The sequence below is a fragment of the Rhinatrema bivittatum genome, chromosome 7, assembly GCF_901001135.1.
Source record: "Rhinatrema bivittatum chromosome 7, aRhiBiv1.1, whole genome shotgun sequence".
Classification (NCBI taxonomy): Eukaryota; Metazoa; Chordata; class Amphibia; order Gymnophiona; family Rhinatrematidae; genus Rhinatrema; species Rhinatrema bivittatum.
In genome coordinates this window covers 72,529,634-72,546,484 of record NC_042621.1, presented here as the reverse complement: position 1 = coordinate 72,546,484, position 16,851 = coordinate 72,529,634, and the positions used below count along the sequence as shown (strand labels likewise).

At 44.1% G+C, this 16,851-nt stretch overlaps 1 protein-coding gene across 2 annotated transcripts in view; it reads right to left on the bottom strand.

The window, feature by feature from the left end:
- NKD1 (NKD inhibitor of WNT signaling pathway 1) overlaps positions 1 to 16,851 on the bottom strand; it is a 241,334-nt gene that overhangs the window by 89,433 nt on the left and 135,050 nt on the right. For both annotated transcript variants that reach the window (XM_029608520.1, XM_029608521.1), the window contains exon 4: positions 14,015 to 14,072. In XM_029608520.1, coding sequence (XP_029464380.1) covers positions 14,015 to 14,072 — 58 coding nt within the window. The remainder of the gene's footprint in view (positions 1 to 14,014; positions 14,073 to 16,851) is intronic.

Here is a 16,851-nt window from a genome sequence, read left to right as displayed (position 1 = left end):
GGGAGGAGATAATATCAGCGCCCGTTACAGTATCGCAGGGGAATAGATAATTCCTTCATTATACAGCTTTTTCGTTCATTTACATGCCGGGTGCGGAAAGGGTTATGCGTCTGTTTTCAGAAGCGATACGGACGCGTGAAACTGGAGACTGTATCGCCGAACTGCCTTGCGCGCCCGAATTGTGCGCTACGAGCACGTTACAGACGGGCAATCCTCGAGCGGACGATACTGGATCGAGCTGTATGTAGGCCTGCTGCTACTAAGCTGGATAAATCAGAATATAGGCAGATAAATACTGCTACTTATCCAAATAAGTTCAAATTTCTCTGTCAAAGTAACGGGAAAGGCGCTATTTAGTGGAATAACTTGGAAATTAGATAAGTGTTCACAAATCATATACTCGGATATTTGTACTTCCAATTTTAAAAGGATATGCGTGGAGATATTAATTGCGTACCTCCCCCCCCCGCCCAACCCTGTAAAGCAACTTTTACATGTGCAAGTCGGGGGATTTTCTAACATGCACGCAGCCATGAAATAGCCAGTTTTACCAATTAGTCTACCAGTTCTCCCAGCCCATCTGCAGCTCGTGAACTTCCGCCTGAAGTTCCCCCCCATTGCACCCAGACCCTCAACCCAGACATTTTTTCACTTTAATAATGTTTACGATTGCTTATATTGAGCAGAAGTGAATATATGCAAGAAAAAGATGTATGCGCATCACTTTGGCAGGTTTTAAACCAGCAATTTATGGAAATGTTGGCCCTGCCCTGCAAGGCCCCTGGCACATCCCTTTCTTACACATGCAAAGTTACTTGCGGACCCCGATTTACACATGTAAGTTGCAGTTTTGAAAATAGCATGCATTCGCATATGTGCTATTTTATTCGCACAAGTGCGAATTTTTACGCACACAATGAAAATTCATCTGTAAGCCTATATTAAAATTAATTCTCCTAAGGGTGCTGGGTTTTGTTTTATTTTAAGAAAAGAAAAAAAAGTGCTTTGATAGTGTACACCAAGCAAATGTCACTGGATATCTAGCTCAGTTGGAATCTTCTCCAACTCTACAAACCACCAGGAAAGGCCTGAAACTAGAACTTAAGAACATAAGAAATAGCCATGCTGGGTCAGACCAAGGTCCATCGAGCCCAGCATCCTGTTTCCAACAGAGGCCAAACCAGGCCACAGGTACCTGGCAGATCCCATAAAGTAGATCTGTTACTCACTCCCAGGAATAGATAGCAATAGCTTTCTTTAGACTACCTGGCTAATAATGTGTTATGGACTTTTTTTTTTCCCTCCAGGAACTTGTCCAAACCGCTATGCTAGTCACTTTGATCACATCCTCTGGCAACAAATTCCACTGTTTGATAGTGCTAAAGTAACACGAGTACACATTAGTTTCAGTCAATATTCCTCCTGTCTGTAATCCAGTCCCAGCTGCTATTGTGACAAGGCCACGCCCAATAAACATAGACTATGGCACCCATAGGAGACTGGTACAAGTGTACTGCTTAAAATGATTGACAAATGCCACTTGCAGACTGCTCATTCTCTTCCTCTATGCTAAAAAAAAAAAAAAAATCCCTTGACCCCCTTTCTTTCTGGGCCATTATACTGACGAGCCAAAAATCTCTTTTGGGTCATCTGTTTAATATAGAATTTTCTGTCTTTTGCTAGATCAATACAACTCATGAGAACCTAAATGTAAGTCTCTGCAGTAGTTTAACCAGAAGACACATTGGGAACCTTTCCATATAGAAAACAACTACTATCTTAAATAACATTTATTAAAACAGAAGAGAAGATAAGCCACTCTCCCAAGGATTCTTAGGGGCATTTTCATGTTTTCTCAAACAAGTTCTTTGTATTTTAATACATAACAGCTGAGAAAAACGTTCTCCTTGAACACTGGATTCCAGGAATCTCTTTTGCAGAAGAAACTGGATTTCAGACTTTGCGTTCTTTCTGCAGAGCAAAGTGTTTTTATCTAAGCACAACAGCTGAAAGCCTGCTCATAGAACAGAAATGTCTCCTCATATTCTTTCCAGAAACCCTGAGGGGGCCACACTGATGAAATACGTGGAAGCCAATATTCAGTGCTGTTTGATCGGCTACGACTGGATTTAGTCAGGCAAATTGCAGGACATGAAAATCCCTCTGCACTGATTGGCCCTGAGACAGCCGGACAGCATGTTATCTGACCACCTTAGGGGCATTCCAGGAGGATGCTGGTTATCTGGCCAAGCTGGATAAATGCCGCTTTTCAGCATCACCTGCTGGTAACAGGACTGCTGAATAGTTAAGCCAAATAGACTTATCTGATTAACTTTAAGCTAGCCAGGGATATTCAACGGTGCAGGTACGCTGATGAATATCCCCAAAAAAAAAGAAAGCACTAATGCAGTTTATCTGGCTAACTTTGCTGGCCAGACAGCAGCTGAAAATGTACCTCATTATTTAATTTAAACTGGCAGGGAAATCCTCTGAACACAATGCTGTTCTGTATCTTTTCCTCTGCAGGAGAATGAAGTGAAATGGAATTTGAGGTTTAGATATAAGAGAGACGAAACATCTGCTGGGGGGAAAAAAAAGGCTAGAGAAAGTAAAACAGTTTTTTGGCTATAAACAATCATGTCTCGCCCTCATCACCTCCAAACAAACCTAAAACAGGTGATGGCATTTAACGTCTGAAAACACAACCCTGGAGCTACTTGAAACTATAAAAAAGTCTCCTTAGTATCTGCAGCCAGAATTTCCACTGTTCAAGCCTCGACTTCAGAAAAGCTGTAATGTTTCTCGGTAACAAAAGGGACTTGTTCTGCTTTTTTTTTTTTTTTTAGGTAAAATCTTGGCCTTATTTAGCTGCTGGAGAAGTACCGAGGAGCACCTGACCACAAAACCCTTTGTATTCCGGAGGGTATTAGTGGGGGAGGGGAGAGAAATGAGTTTCACTCCAGAGTATTATCTCCATGCACGGATGGCAACGGCGCGGCAAAAAAAGAGCCGGCGGAGCACACGTTTCGAAAACCGTCCCCAAAATTACATGACCCTGTTTTCTTGCACAGAAAACTACCAGATTCTCCTCACATTTATAGGTTGCTTTTGTCACAAAATACTTCTTCAGTCTAATAATCTGAATGAACCTAGCGCGGGCTTCTGCGGGAGCTTTCCCCTTCTGTTTGCAATGACCATCCTCCCCCACTCGGGACACATGTAAGATAACACTCTGCCGCCAAGGAGAGAGAAAGGCAGAGCCGCAAAGTATGCGTATATCTGTACATAAAATGTAGAAATGATGGCAATAACCACAGCTACTTACATTAAGAAAAAAAAAAAAAAGTAACAGTTGTAGTGAATGAAGAGCATCAACGACCAAGGGGTCCATACATTTTTTGTCCAACACATGCTACTGTGAACCTCCTTGCTCACGCTAGCATGTTTGGAATATAATTTGCAGACGGTGAAGGAACATAATTTTGCATAAAAAAAAATTCCAGCGAGGAACCGCGTCGTCGGCGCACACCGGAGATCCTGGCTTCATCTCACGAGCCACAGAATAACCGAGAATTTCAGGTCTGCTATCTCCAATTTCCGACGAGAGGCGGGTGGGCAAGTGGGATAGACAACAGCAGTCAAACTGCAACTTCCCCGCACAGGGCTCAGTAAATAAAAAAAAAAAGTGGCTGTTCCTGAGTTTTAGCCTCCCGTCACTGCAGCAAGACCGAGTCTACATTTCGCTCTCATGGCGTAATGCTTTCCAGGTTTACTTTGTTCTCTCTCTCCTTCAAAAGAAAAGCACTAATGCAGCAGGTCCTCTTACCAAATGCAGTCTTAATCCGAGAACCGAGAACCTTTTACTGTTGGCCAGTTAAGTCTGTTAAGGCTAAAGGATTTGATCAAACTTTAAACAAACACAGAACTTAAAGCCAGTTTCTTTCTCGGCTGCTTGAGGGTTCATTTTATCTCCTCTACTTCAAAGGCTTTATATAGAGAGACTGCCAACTATATTTACACCCACACACACACCCCCCCACACACCCTAGCTGAAATCTGTTGAAATTCTCTGAAGGCCCCTATTAACTCTCTATCCCAGTCTGAAGCCAGCACTCCCCTTCCACCATCCACAGCCCTAGCCCAACACTTCCTTCCCCTCTCCCCACCTTGATCCCAGCAGATGTTGACCCTCCTCCCATTAGCTGAAATAACAGAAAGGGCAAAACACCCCCAAACCATAATCCCCCCCCTGAAAAAATATGCCTTTTCCCTGTTCAAAATAAGCACCCACTGCAACCTCCTCTCACCCCTGCCTCCCCCACCCCACCATCGCAGCAACATGGGACTTCTGGAGCCAGGAATGATCACCAGTCGCTCCTGCTTGGCTGTTCCTGCATCTAAAATGGCAGCCAGTCAACCCAAGGATGGTGCCATTTTAGAATACGGTATATTACTGCCGCGCAACACAATGCTACTGACCTTGGACTGACCAGTGGCCATTTTGTAATGCCGAAAAAGCTGGGCAGGAGCAACTGGGGATAGTTCCTGGTGCTGCGAAGACCTGGACCCGAGATGGGGTGAGGCTGGAATGGGAAGAGGTCCAGGGATGCTGGTGCAGCTTTTGTTTAAGTGGGGTTTGGTGGGTGGAGGAAAGGAATTACAAAGCTGGAGCACAGGCAGGAGTGATGGAGGATGGCGCCAGCCCCCGTGGAACCCCCTGCTGCAGAACCATGATGGGGTAATGGCTGAATGATGGGAAATCAGTGAGGGTGTTCCTCGGGGCCCTTGGTTAGAGCAGGTTCTGTGGGCAGGAGGAAGGGCGACAACTCAGACCTCCAATTTCCTGGTTAGTGGCTGGTGGGGAGTGCATGCACACTCACCAGCTGCCAACAGACACCACAAGAGTAGTGTGTGTGTGTGTGTGTGTGTGTGTGTGTGTGTGTGTGCGTCTGCCAGCCACTCTGTATAGTTTTGATTTTCCACCATTAAAGGACTACAGATTACAACACTTCACTATATCTGCTGTTGCATGGCCATAATCACATTGTGGCTTGACCTTCATTTTTCCATTTAGCAAGGAGTTGCGCGCATCCGTATGCCGATGCTGAAGGTATTTCAGTGCCTTTGAGAAATGTCCAAGTCTAGGGGTGCAATGTGAGCTGATGTGTTTGCGAATGCCCACTTTCCAAGATGCACTCATTTACATGGAAGGGATGTGCTATTAGGTTTCAAAACAGAACAAAAGAAACCCCAACAAAATTCTGTTTGTTTTCGTTCGTGTTGTTTTGGATATTCGCTGCCACAGCCAAATTAAAAAAAAAAAATCTTTGGATGTAAGTCCCGAATCCTCCAGCCACCCTCCACCTCCCCCAAACCCAGCCCTTATACCATTGTGGGTCTGCAGGTCTGCCAGGGCAGGGGCAATTCACAGTTGGCTCCGGGCCTGCATTATTAAAATGGACACCAATCAAGCAGAGGCCAACGCCATTATGTTGAATGGCAGACCCACGATGAGGTAAGGGCTGGGGTGGAGGGGGATCAGGGAGTCATGGGAAGCGAGAGGGCCTTTGCTTAAGGGGGGTTTAGTGGACGATGGAGAGAGATACTTTTGTTTCATTTTTTTAGCATGTTTCAATGCTGACGACAACCAGCTCCCAGGTACATTATCAGTGCCAATGGCTCAGTTATAATTAATATTCTGCTGGTAAAATAAGGCTCTTGTCACATCTTTAGAAAGAAGTATAAAGTGACCATCATATGATGTCTCTTTGTGCAAACGGCTTGTGGAAAAAGCCTTCGAAGCTCAGCTTATAGAGGAAGCCTTAAGGCACGGAGGCTAAATTTAATCATCGGTCACTTATACTGTGTTCATGAATTCTCTTGACTGGGGCTGAGAATGTTGTACCTCTGAGTGGTGCACAATTATTGAAACTATTATGTGCACTTATCTCTGGCAGACTTTGGTGGTCCTGAAGACTGGTCCTGAAGACTGGCCTCCAACGCTGCAGGGTTTCGGAGGACACAGCTCCTTCTTCAGGGAGCCTCAGGAATAGGATGCTGCCTGTGAGTAAAGGTTATTCAGGTGTGGACAGGTCTGGTTTATTTTGAATGGCTCAGTTACAGCAGGCTCTGTATAACATTTCAAACTGGCCACTTCACAGTGAGTTGGCCCTGAATTAACTAAAAGCCGAGCTTCTGGTTGTCAGTGAAAGAGGACCCTCTTGGCACCAGCAAATAATAAAGTCTTGGTAGATTAGGGGGATTAGTAAGTTGTCCCTGTGGAGCAGGCCAAATCTTTGGGCGAAAGGCCTGATTCTTCTCTGTCATTGGAAAGTCATATGTTCCAACCAATAAAAGTTGGGTTTTTTTTAAAGGTTCAGCACGTGTGTCATCTTCGTCCAATTCTATGTAACAGTTTCTATACCAACTGGCAACAAACACAGTCGACTCCCTTCAAAGAGGTAGGATCAGATTCTTAATATCCAGATAATGTGCTGGACTACACATGCACACAGTTGTTACATCCAACATAATCTTTTATTTATTTATTTTATTTTCGATTTTTATATTCCGCTTTTGTTCAAACAAATGATGCCATCCTCCAATAGGCAATGCATACATTATAGAGAGCTTATGGATGTTACGTCCAGTTTTCATCTCTTTCATTTGGAATTCCAACACCTTCTGGAACACAGAATGGGTCTTAGTATAGTTGGCATAAGGGAGATCTTTCACCAGCTGATAGTCTGTATCTTGACAAAGCTGCTCATCTCTCCATCTTTCAATACAGTCCATGATGTTCAGGAGCACTTTTGGGTACGGGACCCCAAAAAGTCGCCATCACTATGCTTCAAGTCTGCTTGTGACAGACAAGTTAGTGTACGGTCTACAGGAGAATTAGCTGGGTTTTCCAAGACTCTAGCAACAGTACAGTAGAGAGGTCTACTTCAGGGAGAGATGACATCTCGTTCCAGTCCTTGGTGAAACTCTTCCATCCTAGCTGCAGTTTCTCCTTCCTTTGAAGGGTGAAAATCCTCCCGCCTTCTGCTTCCACAAGCTTCCCTTGCTAAAACCAGATAAGAATGGTGCATATCCTGGTTCATTTGTAAAGTCAATATAATCTTGAAAGGTCTCAGGAATAGGAGTCAACAGTGGTGTGTCTTTATGTGGATTAGGGATTTCTGTACAGATAGTGTCCAAATGTAACCGTCTCTATGACGCCACTCAATCCCATCTCTCTGCTCCCAGAAAAATCACTGGAACCATAGCTTTGATTTTATCCAGTTCTTGCTGGTAGATCCAGCACAGATGACTTCAGCCCCTTCCAAGGGATCACAGAATAGATGACAGTGAAGATGATCTGCGCTCTCCACTTGCACCATGCAATTCAGCAGTGCTGTTGCCTATAGGTGGCGCTGAGGTTAACCTCCCCTCACTATGAGGCTCAGGTCTGGACCTGAATTTAGTTTTTTTCTGCTTATGCAGCTTCTTTCAAGGGAGCATCCCCAATGGTACAGGGCAACTGGTGCTCAGGTTCCCTGAGTAGAACTGCGGTCTCATATGGGCTAGGGAAGAGTGGAAAGGTACCTCCTGCTGCAGCGGGCCCTGTAAAATCTTTAGGCCTGGATGGTTCACCTTCAATTTTGTTGTGCAGATTTCCACTTTCCAAAGAAATGGAGGTCTTGATTGGGAAATATTGATGCACAGCGGCTGCCCCACCAGATGGAGGAGATAGGTGACATGGACGTCTCTTATGAAAAGTTTAATTTGATAGGCCTCACATTGCAAAATTACCTGGAGCCACCCCTGTCACAGATAACAATCTCTGCATCCATAACTTATTTATAGTGATGTGCCATCCAGGACTAACCACACGCAGCCTTTCATACGATATGCATTTGGATTTTCAAGTCATTTTACTATATATATATCTTGTTGCAGGCAACTCAAGTGACGGGAATGTTACCCTTAGGACAAGGCACCTGATGGTACCGCCCACTTGGACTGGCATAGCTGCAATTGTTTTTTTTCTGTTCGCTGAGCAGTCTTGGTTAAGAGATCACAATGCTAAACTCAAGGTCCAGCTTTAGATGAAGCCTTTTTCCTTTCCGACAGCTAGCTGCTTGGCTCTCGTCTCTCTCACTCTGAACCGCATGCTGGTCCTTGTGCTTATCACACTCTTAGATTACCTACGTTATTTGTGTAGGGATTGTGACGACATAGCATCCTACGATTTTGAAGTTGATTGGTTGGCAAATGCTGATGTTTCACGTTGACAAACGGTCGTATGCAATACAACATTCTTCTCGGCTGATTTTGGGCACTTGACTCCCAATGGCAGCCCCAAGAAGGAAATGGTGGCCATCTTAAGTTAATGTTGCAGTTCACAAAAGCATTGTGGTTTCAGTTCCAAACAAGGCAAAGTGTGATAACAACAGCTCAGCACATACTTTCTTCAAGTAAAGTTACAATTTCAATGCATACAGTGTCCTTTGTCCAGGTACCAAAATTGTGTAATCCCCCAGCTGCTGTCCCCTTGCAAGACCCCATGGATTACATCTCAAATACAGTTTTAGCTATTACTGTCCTCTCTTGATGTTAATCCCCTCTAACAGGCCGATACAGTACAGTGCGCTCTGGCGGAGCGCACTGTTAACCCGCGATTGGATGCGTGTTTGACGCGCTAGCGTTACCCCTTATTCAGTAAGGGGTAATAGCGCATCGAAAACGCGCGTCCAACCCCCCCGAAACCTAATAGCACCCGCAACATGCAAATGCATGTTGATGGCCCTATTAGTCATTCCCGCACGATACAGAAAATAAAATGTGCAGCCAAGCCGCACATTTTACTTTCAGAAATTAGCGCCTACCCAAAGGTAGGCATTAAATTCTTCGGGCACCAGGAAAGAGCACAGAAAAGCAGTAAAAACTGCTTTTCTGTGCACCCTCCGACAATATCATGGCGATATTAAGTCAGAGGTCCCGAAAGTTAAAAAAAAAGTAAAACAAAATAAAATTTGAAATTGGCCTGCAGCTTGAAAACCGGACACTCAATTTTGCCGCCGTCCGGTTTCTGAGCCTGTGGCTGTCAGCGGGTTTGAGAACCGATGTCGGCAAAATTGAGCGTCGGCTGTCAAACCTGCTGACAGCCACCGCTCCTGTCCAAAAAGAGGCACTAGGGACGCGCTAGTGAAGTGTTCATGTACACACCTCCAATATGTGGCTTTTAAAGCATGTTAAAACTGCATTATTACAGATTAATGGTAATACTCATAACATTACTGATATCAAACACACAAATCCGGTTTAACACAAGCAAAATATTAATGAGCTACATCGCACGCAATTGCAGGCATTAATTAAAAGGCTTAACTCAAATCACAATAAATCTCACAGTCTGCAATAAGCCTTTCAACGTTAACTACACCTGCCAATGTTAGCAAGGCTCTCCCTCCCAAGATGGTTAAAATGTCAGATAGCTCAGCGTTCACCCCTCTCCCCAAAGAAAAGCTTTCCCACTCATGGCACCCCTCATCCTGGCATAACCCCCAATGCCCATCCAACAGAGCTAGCTGGGAGCCCCCACCTGCACTGGGCTTGCAAAAGAAATTCAGCCCGGGGTCCCCCCCCCCGTTAACCCAAGAACTACAGGAAGTCCATGGTGCAGGAGCAAAAAGCCATCACTTCTGCCCCACCAGCGCCAAAATTCAAAATGGTGACTACCGAACCACGGCTCGTCTTGGCCTGTCACATGCAGGGCATAGGGGCGGCTTGGGCCGGCCAGCATCATTTCGAATTTCAGCACCAGCGAGACAGGATCGGGTGGGCATTACTCCTACTGTATGGACCTCATGCAACTCTGGGGAGGGGATGGCTACGTTTTGGGGGCTATTGGCTTCCTGTGTTGGGAGAGTGAGGCGGTAGGGGTGTTATGCTGGGGTGATGGGAGCACAAGGGAGAAGCTTTTCTTTGGGGATGGGAGGGATTTGGTGCAGGGGGGGAAAACTTGGGGCTACTTGCCCCGTTTTTCACAGCCCAAATGGACCACCAATGTGCACTTCCACAGGCGCGAATGCAAGGATATGCCTACTTGTAAATCTGTGGAGAAATGACTTGCGTTTGAAGTGGAAAGTTAAAGAGCCAAAGCTTAGCAGACAGGCTTCCCGGTTTGGGGGGAAAAAAATCAATTCCAGCTTCCCCTCCCCCACTACCCCCTCCTCTTCGTCTGTCAGAAGGAAGGACATCCGACTCTAAACCACGGAAATTCTCTTGGTTAAAAAGTGAAACATCAAAATGAAAGCACTAGTACAGCATGGGAATGCAGTCTAGAATCAGGGGTTTCTGGCGGTTACCCAAAGGCACGTGAGAAACAAAGAAGAAACAGGCACAACATGGGGCCGGAGCACTAAAAAGAACCAGACTGATGGTGTAAAAAGCTCACTGTCACGTGGCTCTGAAGAAAAGACCCGGAGTTTCTGTCCTGCAGATGATGCGGACTTTGGCTGACTACAACCGATTTTTTTTTAAAGGCCACTTAAAAATTAAAAATTGTTTGATTTCATGCAATAAGGTACAGGTGATTTCAATAGAGGAAGTGAGCTGAAGTTCAGTTTTTATTTATTTATTTCAAATCTACTTTTATTATCGCCAATAAAATATTGCCAAGAACCATCCAGTGGTGCTGAGATAACAAATTAATGTATTTTTTATTCAGCTAAAGCATTAGACATCCCCTGTTTTAGAACTGAGCTCATTATCATTATATTTGGGGCAACTGACACACTTTCATTTGCACTGTTACATGGAGATGGCAATACAGGAGACCTAAGTGCAGCATGCGTTAACGTTTATCATTTGTCCATTATGTATTGCTTTCTTTTTCATGACTGATCTAAAAATCCTAAACAGTGCTTTAAGAGAGTTTAGCAAATAAAGCTTAATGCAAAAAAAGGTAGCCTTTAATTTGGGATGCAGAACCCTACTATATGATCCTGTTTCCCACCTTCTCCACCACACCCGCCCCCAGTCCCCACTCATCCCCAAAAAACGTGACCAAAGCTTCTTCCGACTATTATCCCACTATCTGATGTCAGGATAATAGTCTTACTAGAGATGGAGAGGATCCGCCAGTAAATCAGCCAGTCAGCGAGCCCCCCCAGGTTTATCTGTACGTTTAGGCATGACTTAGCCCCCCTGGCTTACAACTATAATAAATGCAATGCTACCTCAAGGCCCCCTTTCCCACTCACTCAAAAAGGGCAGTTAACAAACCTATTCTGATGAAACCCAGTTTGGACTGGAAAGTAACTGAAAATTTTCGGCCAGACTTCAGCCTTCCTTTCTTGTCCAAACTAGTGTAAAACGTGGTCTACCTCCAACTACCTAGAGAGGAAGACATCTTACGCTGCCACCAACAGGCTTCAGGAAGGGCCATGGAACTGAATCCAATCTCCAATAACACGCTGATCCTTTTCCTATTGGATCTTCCCACTGCCCTTGAAACGGTCAACCACCGATTACTGATTCATCGCACTGCCCCTTAAATGGTTTATATCATTCCCTTTTAACTGGATGCAATCTGTTGCTTAGGATAATACTTCCTCCACACCAAGGGGTCTCATGTGCAGAGTACCACAAGGCTCGGTCCTCTCCCCGATCCCTTTCAAAATGTATATTTGCCCAATCTCTCCTATTCAAAGATCCCGACCAGGGTATTCAACATCTGACAAGATCTGTTTATGATGCTTTTCATGTGGCTTCCTGCACCTCGACTGTGTCTATAGCCACAAGGAGACTATACTAGAAGCATGCAATCAAGCTAAAGGAAGACATTCATGAAAAACTGCACTGGCTCCCAGTTCAAAGCAGAATAAAATATAAAACTTTCTCATCTTCAAGTGCATGAATAAACGGGCTCCAGAATACTTAGGCCAACTTCTTCTGTCTTATAAGAGAGCTCTGAGCTTTACTGCAGCCCCTTCCTTATTTTTTTTTTTTTTTTTTTTAAGAACTTTTCTATACCGGCATTCGAATGGACATCATGCCGGTTTACATTTGAAACAGACAGAGTGGAAATTACATTATGACAAAGGTCTAAAGTAACTGGGAGGGGATCAAACAAAGAAAGAGATGGAAAAGGCAGAGGAACTATAAACAAGATAAATAAAGATGAACTATAAACAAGATAAATAAAGTGCAGCATAAATGTGTAGAGTGACAAACCAGGTATTGGTGAAGTTGTCAGTTAAGGACAGGGTACAAGGACATGTGGGAGAGGGGAGGAAATGAGGGAAGGAGGAGGAGGAGACTGGGGAGGTAGAGGTGGGTTAGTCCGGGTAGGCTTGTGTGAACAGCCAGGTTTTAAGTTTCTTTTTGAACTTGAAGGTGCAGGGTTCTAGGCGAAGACTGATGGGTAGGGCATTCCATCGTGATGGGCCAGCAATTGAAAAGGCCCGGGCTCTGGTAGAAGAGAGGTGTGCAGTTTTGAGGGAAGGTACGAGCAAGGTCCCTTTATTCATTGATCTTCCTTCCTCCTCACTGCTGGCCTCTGCCTGAACTTTCTGCACTAGACTTTGGGCCTTCAGTTGCTAAACCCCAACATTTTGGAATAAGTTATCACTGGCCCTATACCTTGAACTCAACTACCGGTACCTTACTTTAAGGATAAAAACCTAGAGTATGGCTTTTCACCCAGGCCATCCTGGCTGAAACCTCTAGTCCTCTTACCTAACATGAGTAAGGACTGCTAGTTATATACCACTGATTCTTAAAACTTTGCTAACTGTGAACTGATATTAACCAAACAGTTAATTCAAAAGAATTGTCTTTTCTAATTTTGTTGTAATCTGCCTCGAGGACATCCCTGGTAACAAGTGGAATATCAAATGGCTAGAAATAAATGAGTTGTACATGGGGACTCAAATACGGATGAGTATCAAACAGAGGAAGGTCATCGGGGGTGAATATAGCTGATGAGCTCATTGTTGACAGAGGAGTTTTCTTGTATCTGCTAATTCTCTTTCTTGGTCTTTTGCCAGTCTGAAGAAAAACCTATTTGGTAAGGATGAACCCGCCAAAGTGTATGGCCTTTGTTTGAGCATAATGTGCACATTCTAATTTGACTCAGTTAATTTTGTTCTTTTAAAAGCCAATATTCAAAGGATTTGGCCAGGTAATAAAACCCAAGATCTGAAAATGTCCTTTTGTACCCCTGCTAAATTTCGGTTAGGTAACTTACCAGTTCAGTGGAGGATGAAATGTAAAGTTGCCCTTTTGGTTCATAAACTACTTTCACTGGAGTCCCTTCCACTGGACCAATGCAATGCTCAAGATTTACAATCTTACTAACACATTGCACTCCTCATAAACAGGGTTTATAGATGTTCCCCTTTAGGCATTTTGCATAGTTAGCAGACACGAGAGAATGGGCCTTTTCTATTGTGGCACCGATATTTTGGATAACGTTAGACCTGCTCTCCGGCATGTCTAGAGATAGCCGAATAATTTATCAGGCTAACTCCGAATATCAGAGCCAGATAAGTTATTTGGCTAATTCATCCCTGCCCTGGAATATCCCCAACACACCCCTTTCTTATTTTGCTAAATCGTAGCCGGATGATGGCTTAAAACTGGCTACATCTCAGCTAAATAAATAAAGGGGATATGTAAAAACCTGTGAGTTATCTAGTTATATAGCTTTGAGTATTGACCCCCAAGGTATTTAGCTACAACTGGCAGTGAGCCAATGAATCAGTTTAAATCTTTCAGCAATCAGATGCATAGAAGGAAGACAACAATATTTAGTATCTGATTACTATTGGCAGGCACGGAGTATCAGCAGATTACAAAAAGTACACCTGTGACCCTCCAATATGCCAAATCATTGCCAATATCCACTAACAGCCTACTATGACTAGACAATTACTTTCGGGGCTCACCTAGCGTCTCCTGTTTTCTTATTAACCGCTGTAATAATCTATATACACACACATTACTAGTAGAAGTGATACAATACCTTCTAGATGAAAATGCTCATCGCCAATTGTTGCTCTGCAAACATCTCCTGATGGGTCCTGTAGTAAAACAAAACAAAAACATCTTTACAGTAATTCATTCTGTTACAACATAAATATTTATAATTAAGAGGCTTATTTTTAGGTGTTTATACATTGTAAATTTAGATATTGTTTTCCAGCTAAATAAGGGTTCTCCTGAGGATACAAAAAAATAGGGAATATAATTTTCAAATACGCGGAGATCTACTATAGTATTTTATAACCTGTAAATATCAGGTACACACAGATTATAAAATACATGTATGTCTACTTCCTAACATACTGCAGATATTCCTTGCACGTGAATATCTGCAGGTCATTAAAAGCGCGTACTTTTCCTTCCTATTTTTTAAAAACATACGTGAAAAAAAGCTGCGACTTGCTCTTATTTATGCATTGAAGTTGTTATATTCTAAAATGTGTGCATAACTGAAACCACCGGTTTGCTGAAACCTCCACCAGTACACCCAGTCCTTCTCTAGTCATCGATACACTCCTAGTTCTTCACCATGAACTCTCCCCCAATTCAACCAGACCTCCCAACCAACCAATAGCAGACAACGGACGAGTTTGGTATCAATTATGCAAGACAATTAGCAGATGTAAAGTTATGCAGATAAGCTGCCAAATGTATGCGCGCAAGCCTCTTATAAAACAGCAACTTGGGCGCATGCTTTCTGTCCCTGGCCCCAGAATGCCCCAGACTGCACCTTAAGAACATAAGAGCATAAACGTGCACACAAGACGAAAGTATGCACGTAAGTTTGATGTTTATAAAATAGCGAATATGCAAATACAAGCTACTTAAGCTTTAATATGCTAACTTTGTGTAGATAAAGTTTTGAAAATTCACCCCATACAGGCTCATTTTAGAACGAGCACACGTGCACCCATTCACGCACGCATATCGGCACATGCGCAGAGAGTTATTGGAATTTAAATCATGCCCGCACTTGCGCGCTTTTCACGGGATACTTGAGCAAACCTACATCACGTATCTTCCATAGGCCTCTGCCAGCTTTTACGTGCATATGTTAGCAGATTTTAAAACATGCTCATGCGAGGGGGTCATTCCCAGTTCTTCCAGCTAGTCCACCAGTTTGCCCAATCAGTCTTGAAGTCTCCCAGACCCTCTAGTTGTTCTTCATCCTTCACGCCCCCCACCCCCCCCCAAGCGGACTTGGACCCCTCGCCTTGTCGTGTAAGCCCTAAAACGCAAGCCCTACAGACTCGCTCCTCATCAGGAGCGGCAGTAAAGTTACGCGGATAGCAAGTCGACCCGCACTGTGGCCTCCGGTTTTAAAATCCAGAGTTACGCGAGTAAGTGTTGGCCCCGCCCCTTTACTTTCGGCGCGTGCTCGGGTATATATATATATATATATATATATATATACACATGCGCATAAATGGCAGCTTTTAAAATCCGCGTTGCTCGCGGGCAACCCAGATGCGCGCGTTATGTGGGCATCTTTGCATGAGCGACGCTTTTAAGATCGACCCCATAGTGTTTCTCAGTGTTTCTGGGGCACAGGTACCATTGCTGGGTACTTTCTCCAGCTGAGTTTTCATAACTCAAAGGCACTGCCTTAACAAACCAAACCTCGCATTCTCCCAATAACCCACATTAGCACTGACGTTCCCCTAGCCTCCAACACATGACCCTCCCCATGGCCCTAACTCTCTTCTTCTACAGAACACAGCTCTTCCACACTTCACCCCATCCCTGCCACTCTCAAACTCCCCACTCTCGCTCACACTGTCCTCTCACCACCTGCAGCGAGGCTCGCTGTGCCGTGCAGCCAACAGGAAGAGGAGGAGAATGGAGTCCCATCAGCTGCTAAAGATGTCAGCACAGTGAAGAACCAAAACCAGAGTAGAGGCTCGAAGGCAGACAAGGGGAGCAGAGAGCGAGACTACCAGGCACAGTGGCGTTTTTCCCAAGGTATATCCATTAGAGACTGTTTTGCGGCTCAGGGGTTTTATCAGTGTCCATCGGTTAAGACCTAAAAACAGAATCCCTATTGGTAATATGTTGCTTCGTTAATTACATCATGCTAGTACTGGAGGAATTTGAATTTTCTGCGCAAGTTAAATTATTACAAGAAATCTAGTTTGATTTTTTTTGTTTTTGTAGTACTGCTGGGACTGGAAATGAATGACCGCTGGAATTCCAAGATCTCAGTGGGGTTTTGAGGTCACCCATGGCGGACAAGTGGTTTACTAAGAGCATTAAACCATGAGTGAAAAGATTATATTCTGCCACTAACTTCCTGTATGCCCTGAACATGTCACCTTGCCTCCTTTGCTATGGGACCCAGTAGAAAAAAACAAAAGCATTTGTCTTCATTGGGCTTTCATTGTCAGCAAAGTAAAGGAAAAAAAAAATCTCACTTGCAGTAAAAAGTCTATTTTCTAATGTTCCCAATACATCTCGATTTTCCATATTCTTTTAGTTATATCACTCAGCAGACCTTCACTATGAGCAGCGGGAAGCTAACTCTGCATTTCCCATTTATGGCCACAGTGAATAAAATACAGCCCAATGCATCCTGTTAATGAAGTTAAGCATTTCTTGTGCGGGGGGTCTCTTCCTCAGGAATGAATGGCTCCGTGGTCTAGTCTCTTGCACGCTTATCTTCCGCTCATGCATCTTTTGCTTACAGAAACACACATCTATAGAGAGAGAATAGGACGGCCCATCCAGTCTGACCAAGATCTCTGGCTTTCCTGCCACTTTATTCATCTTTATTTATCTTGGCTTCTTATCGCCAGTCCCACTTTTCTGCTGCCAGCAACT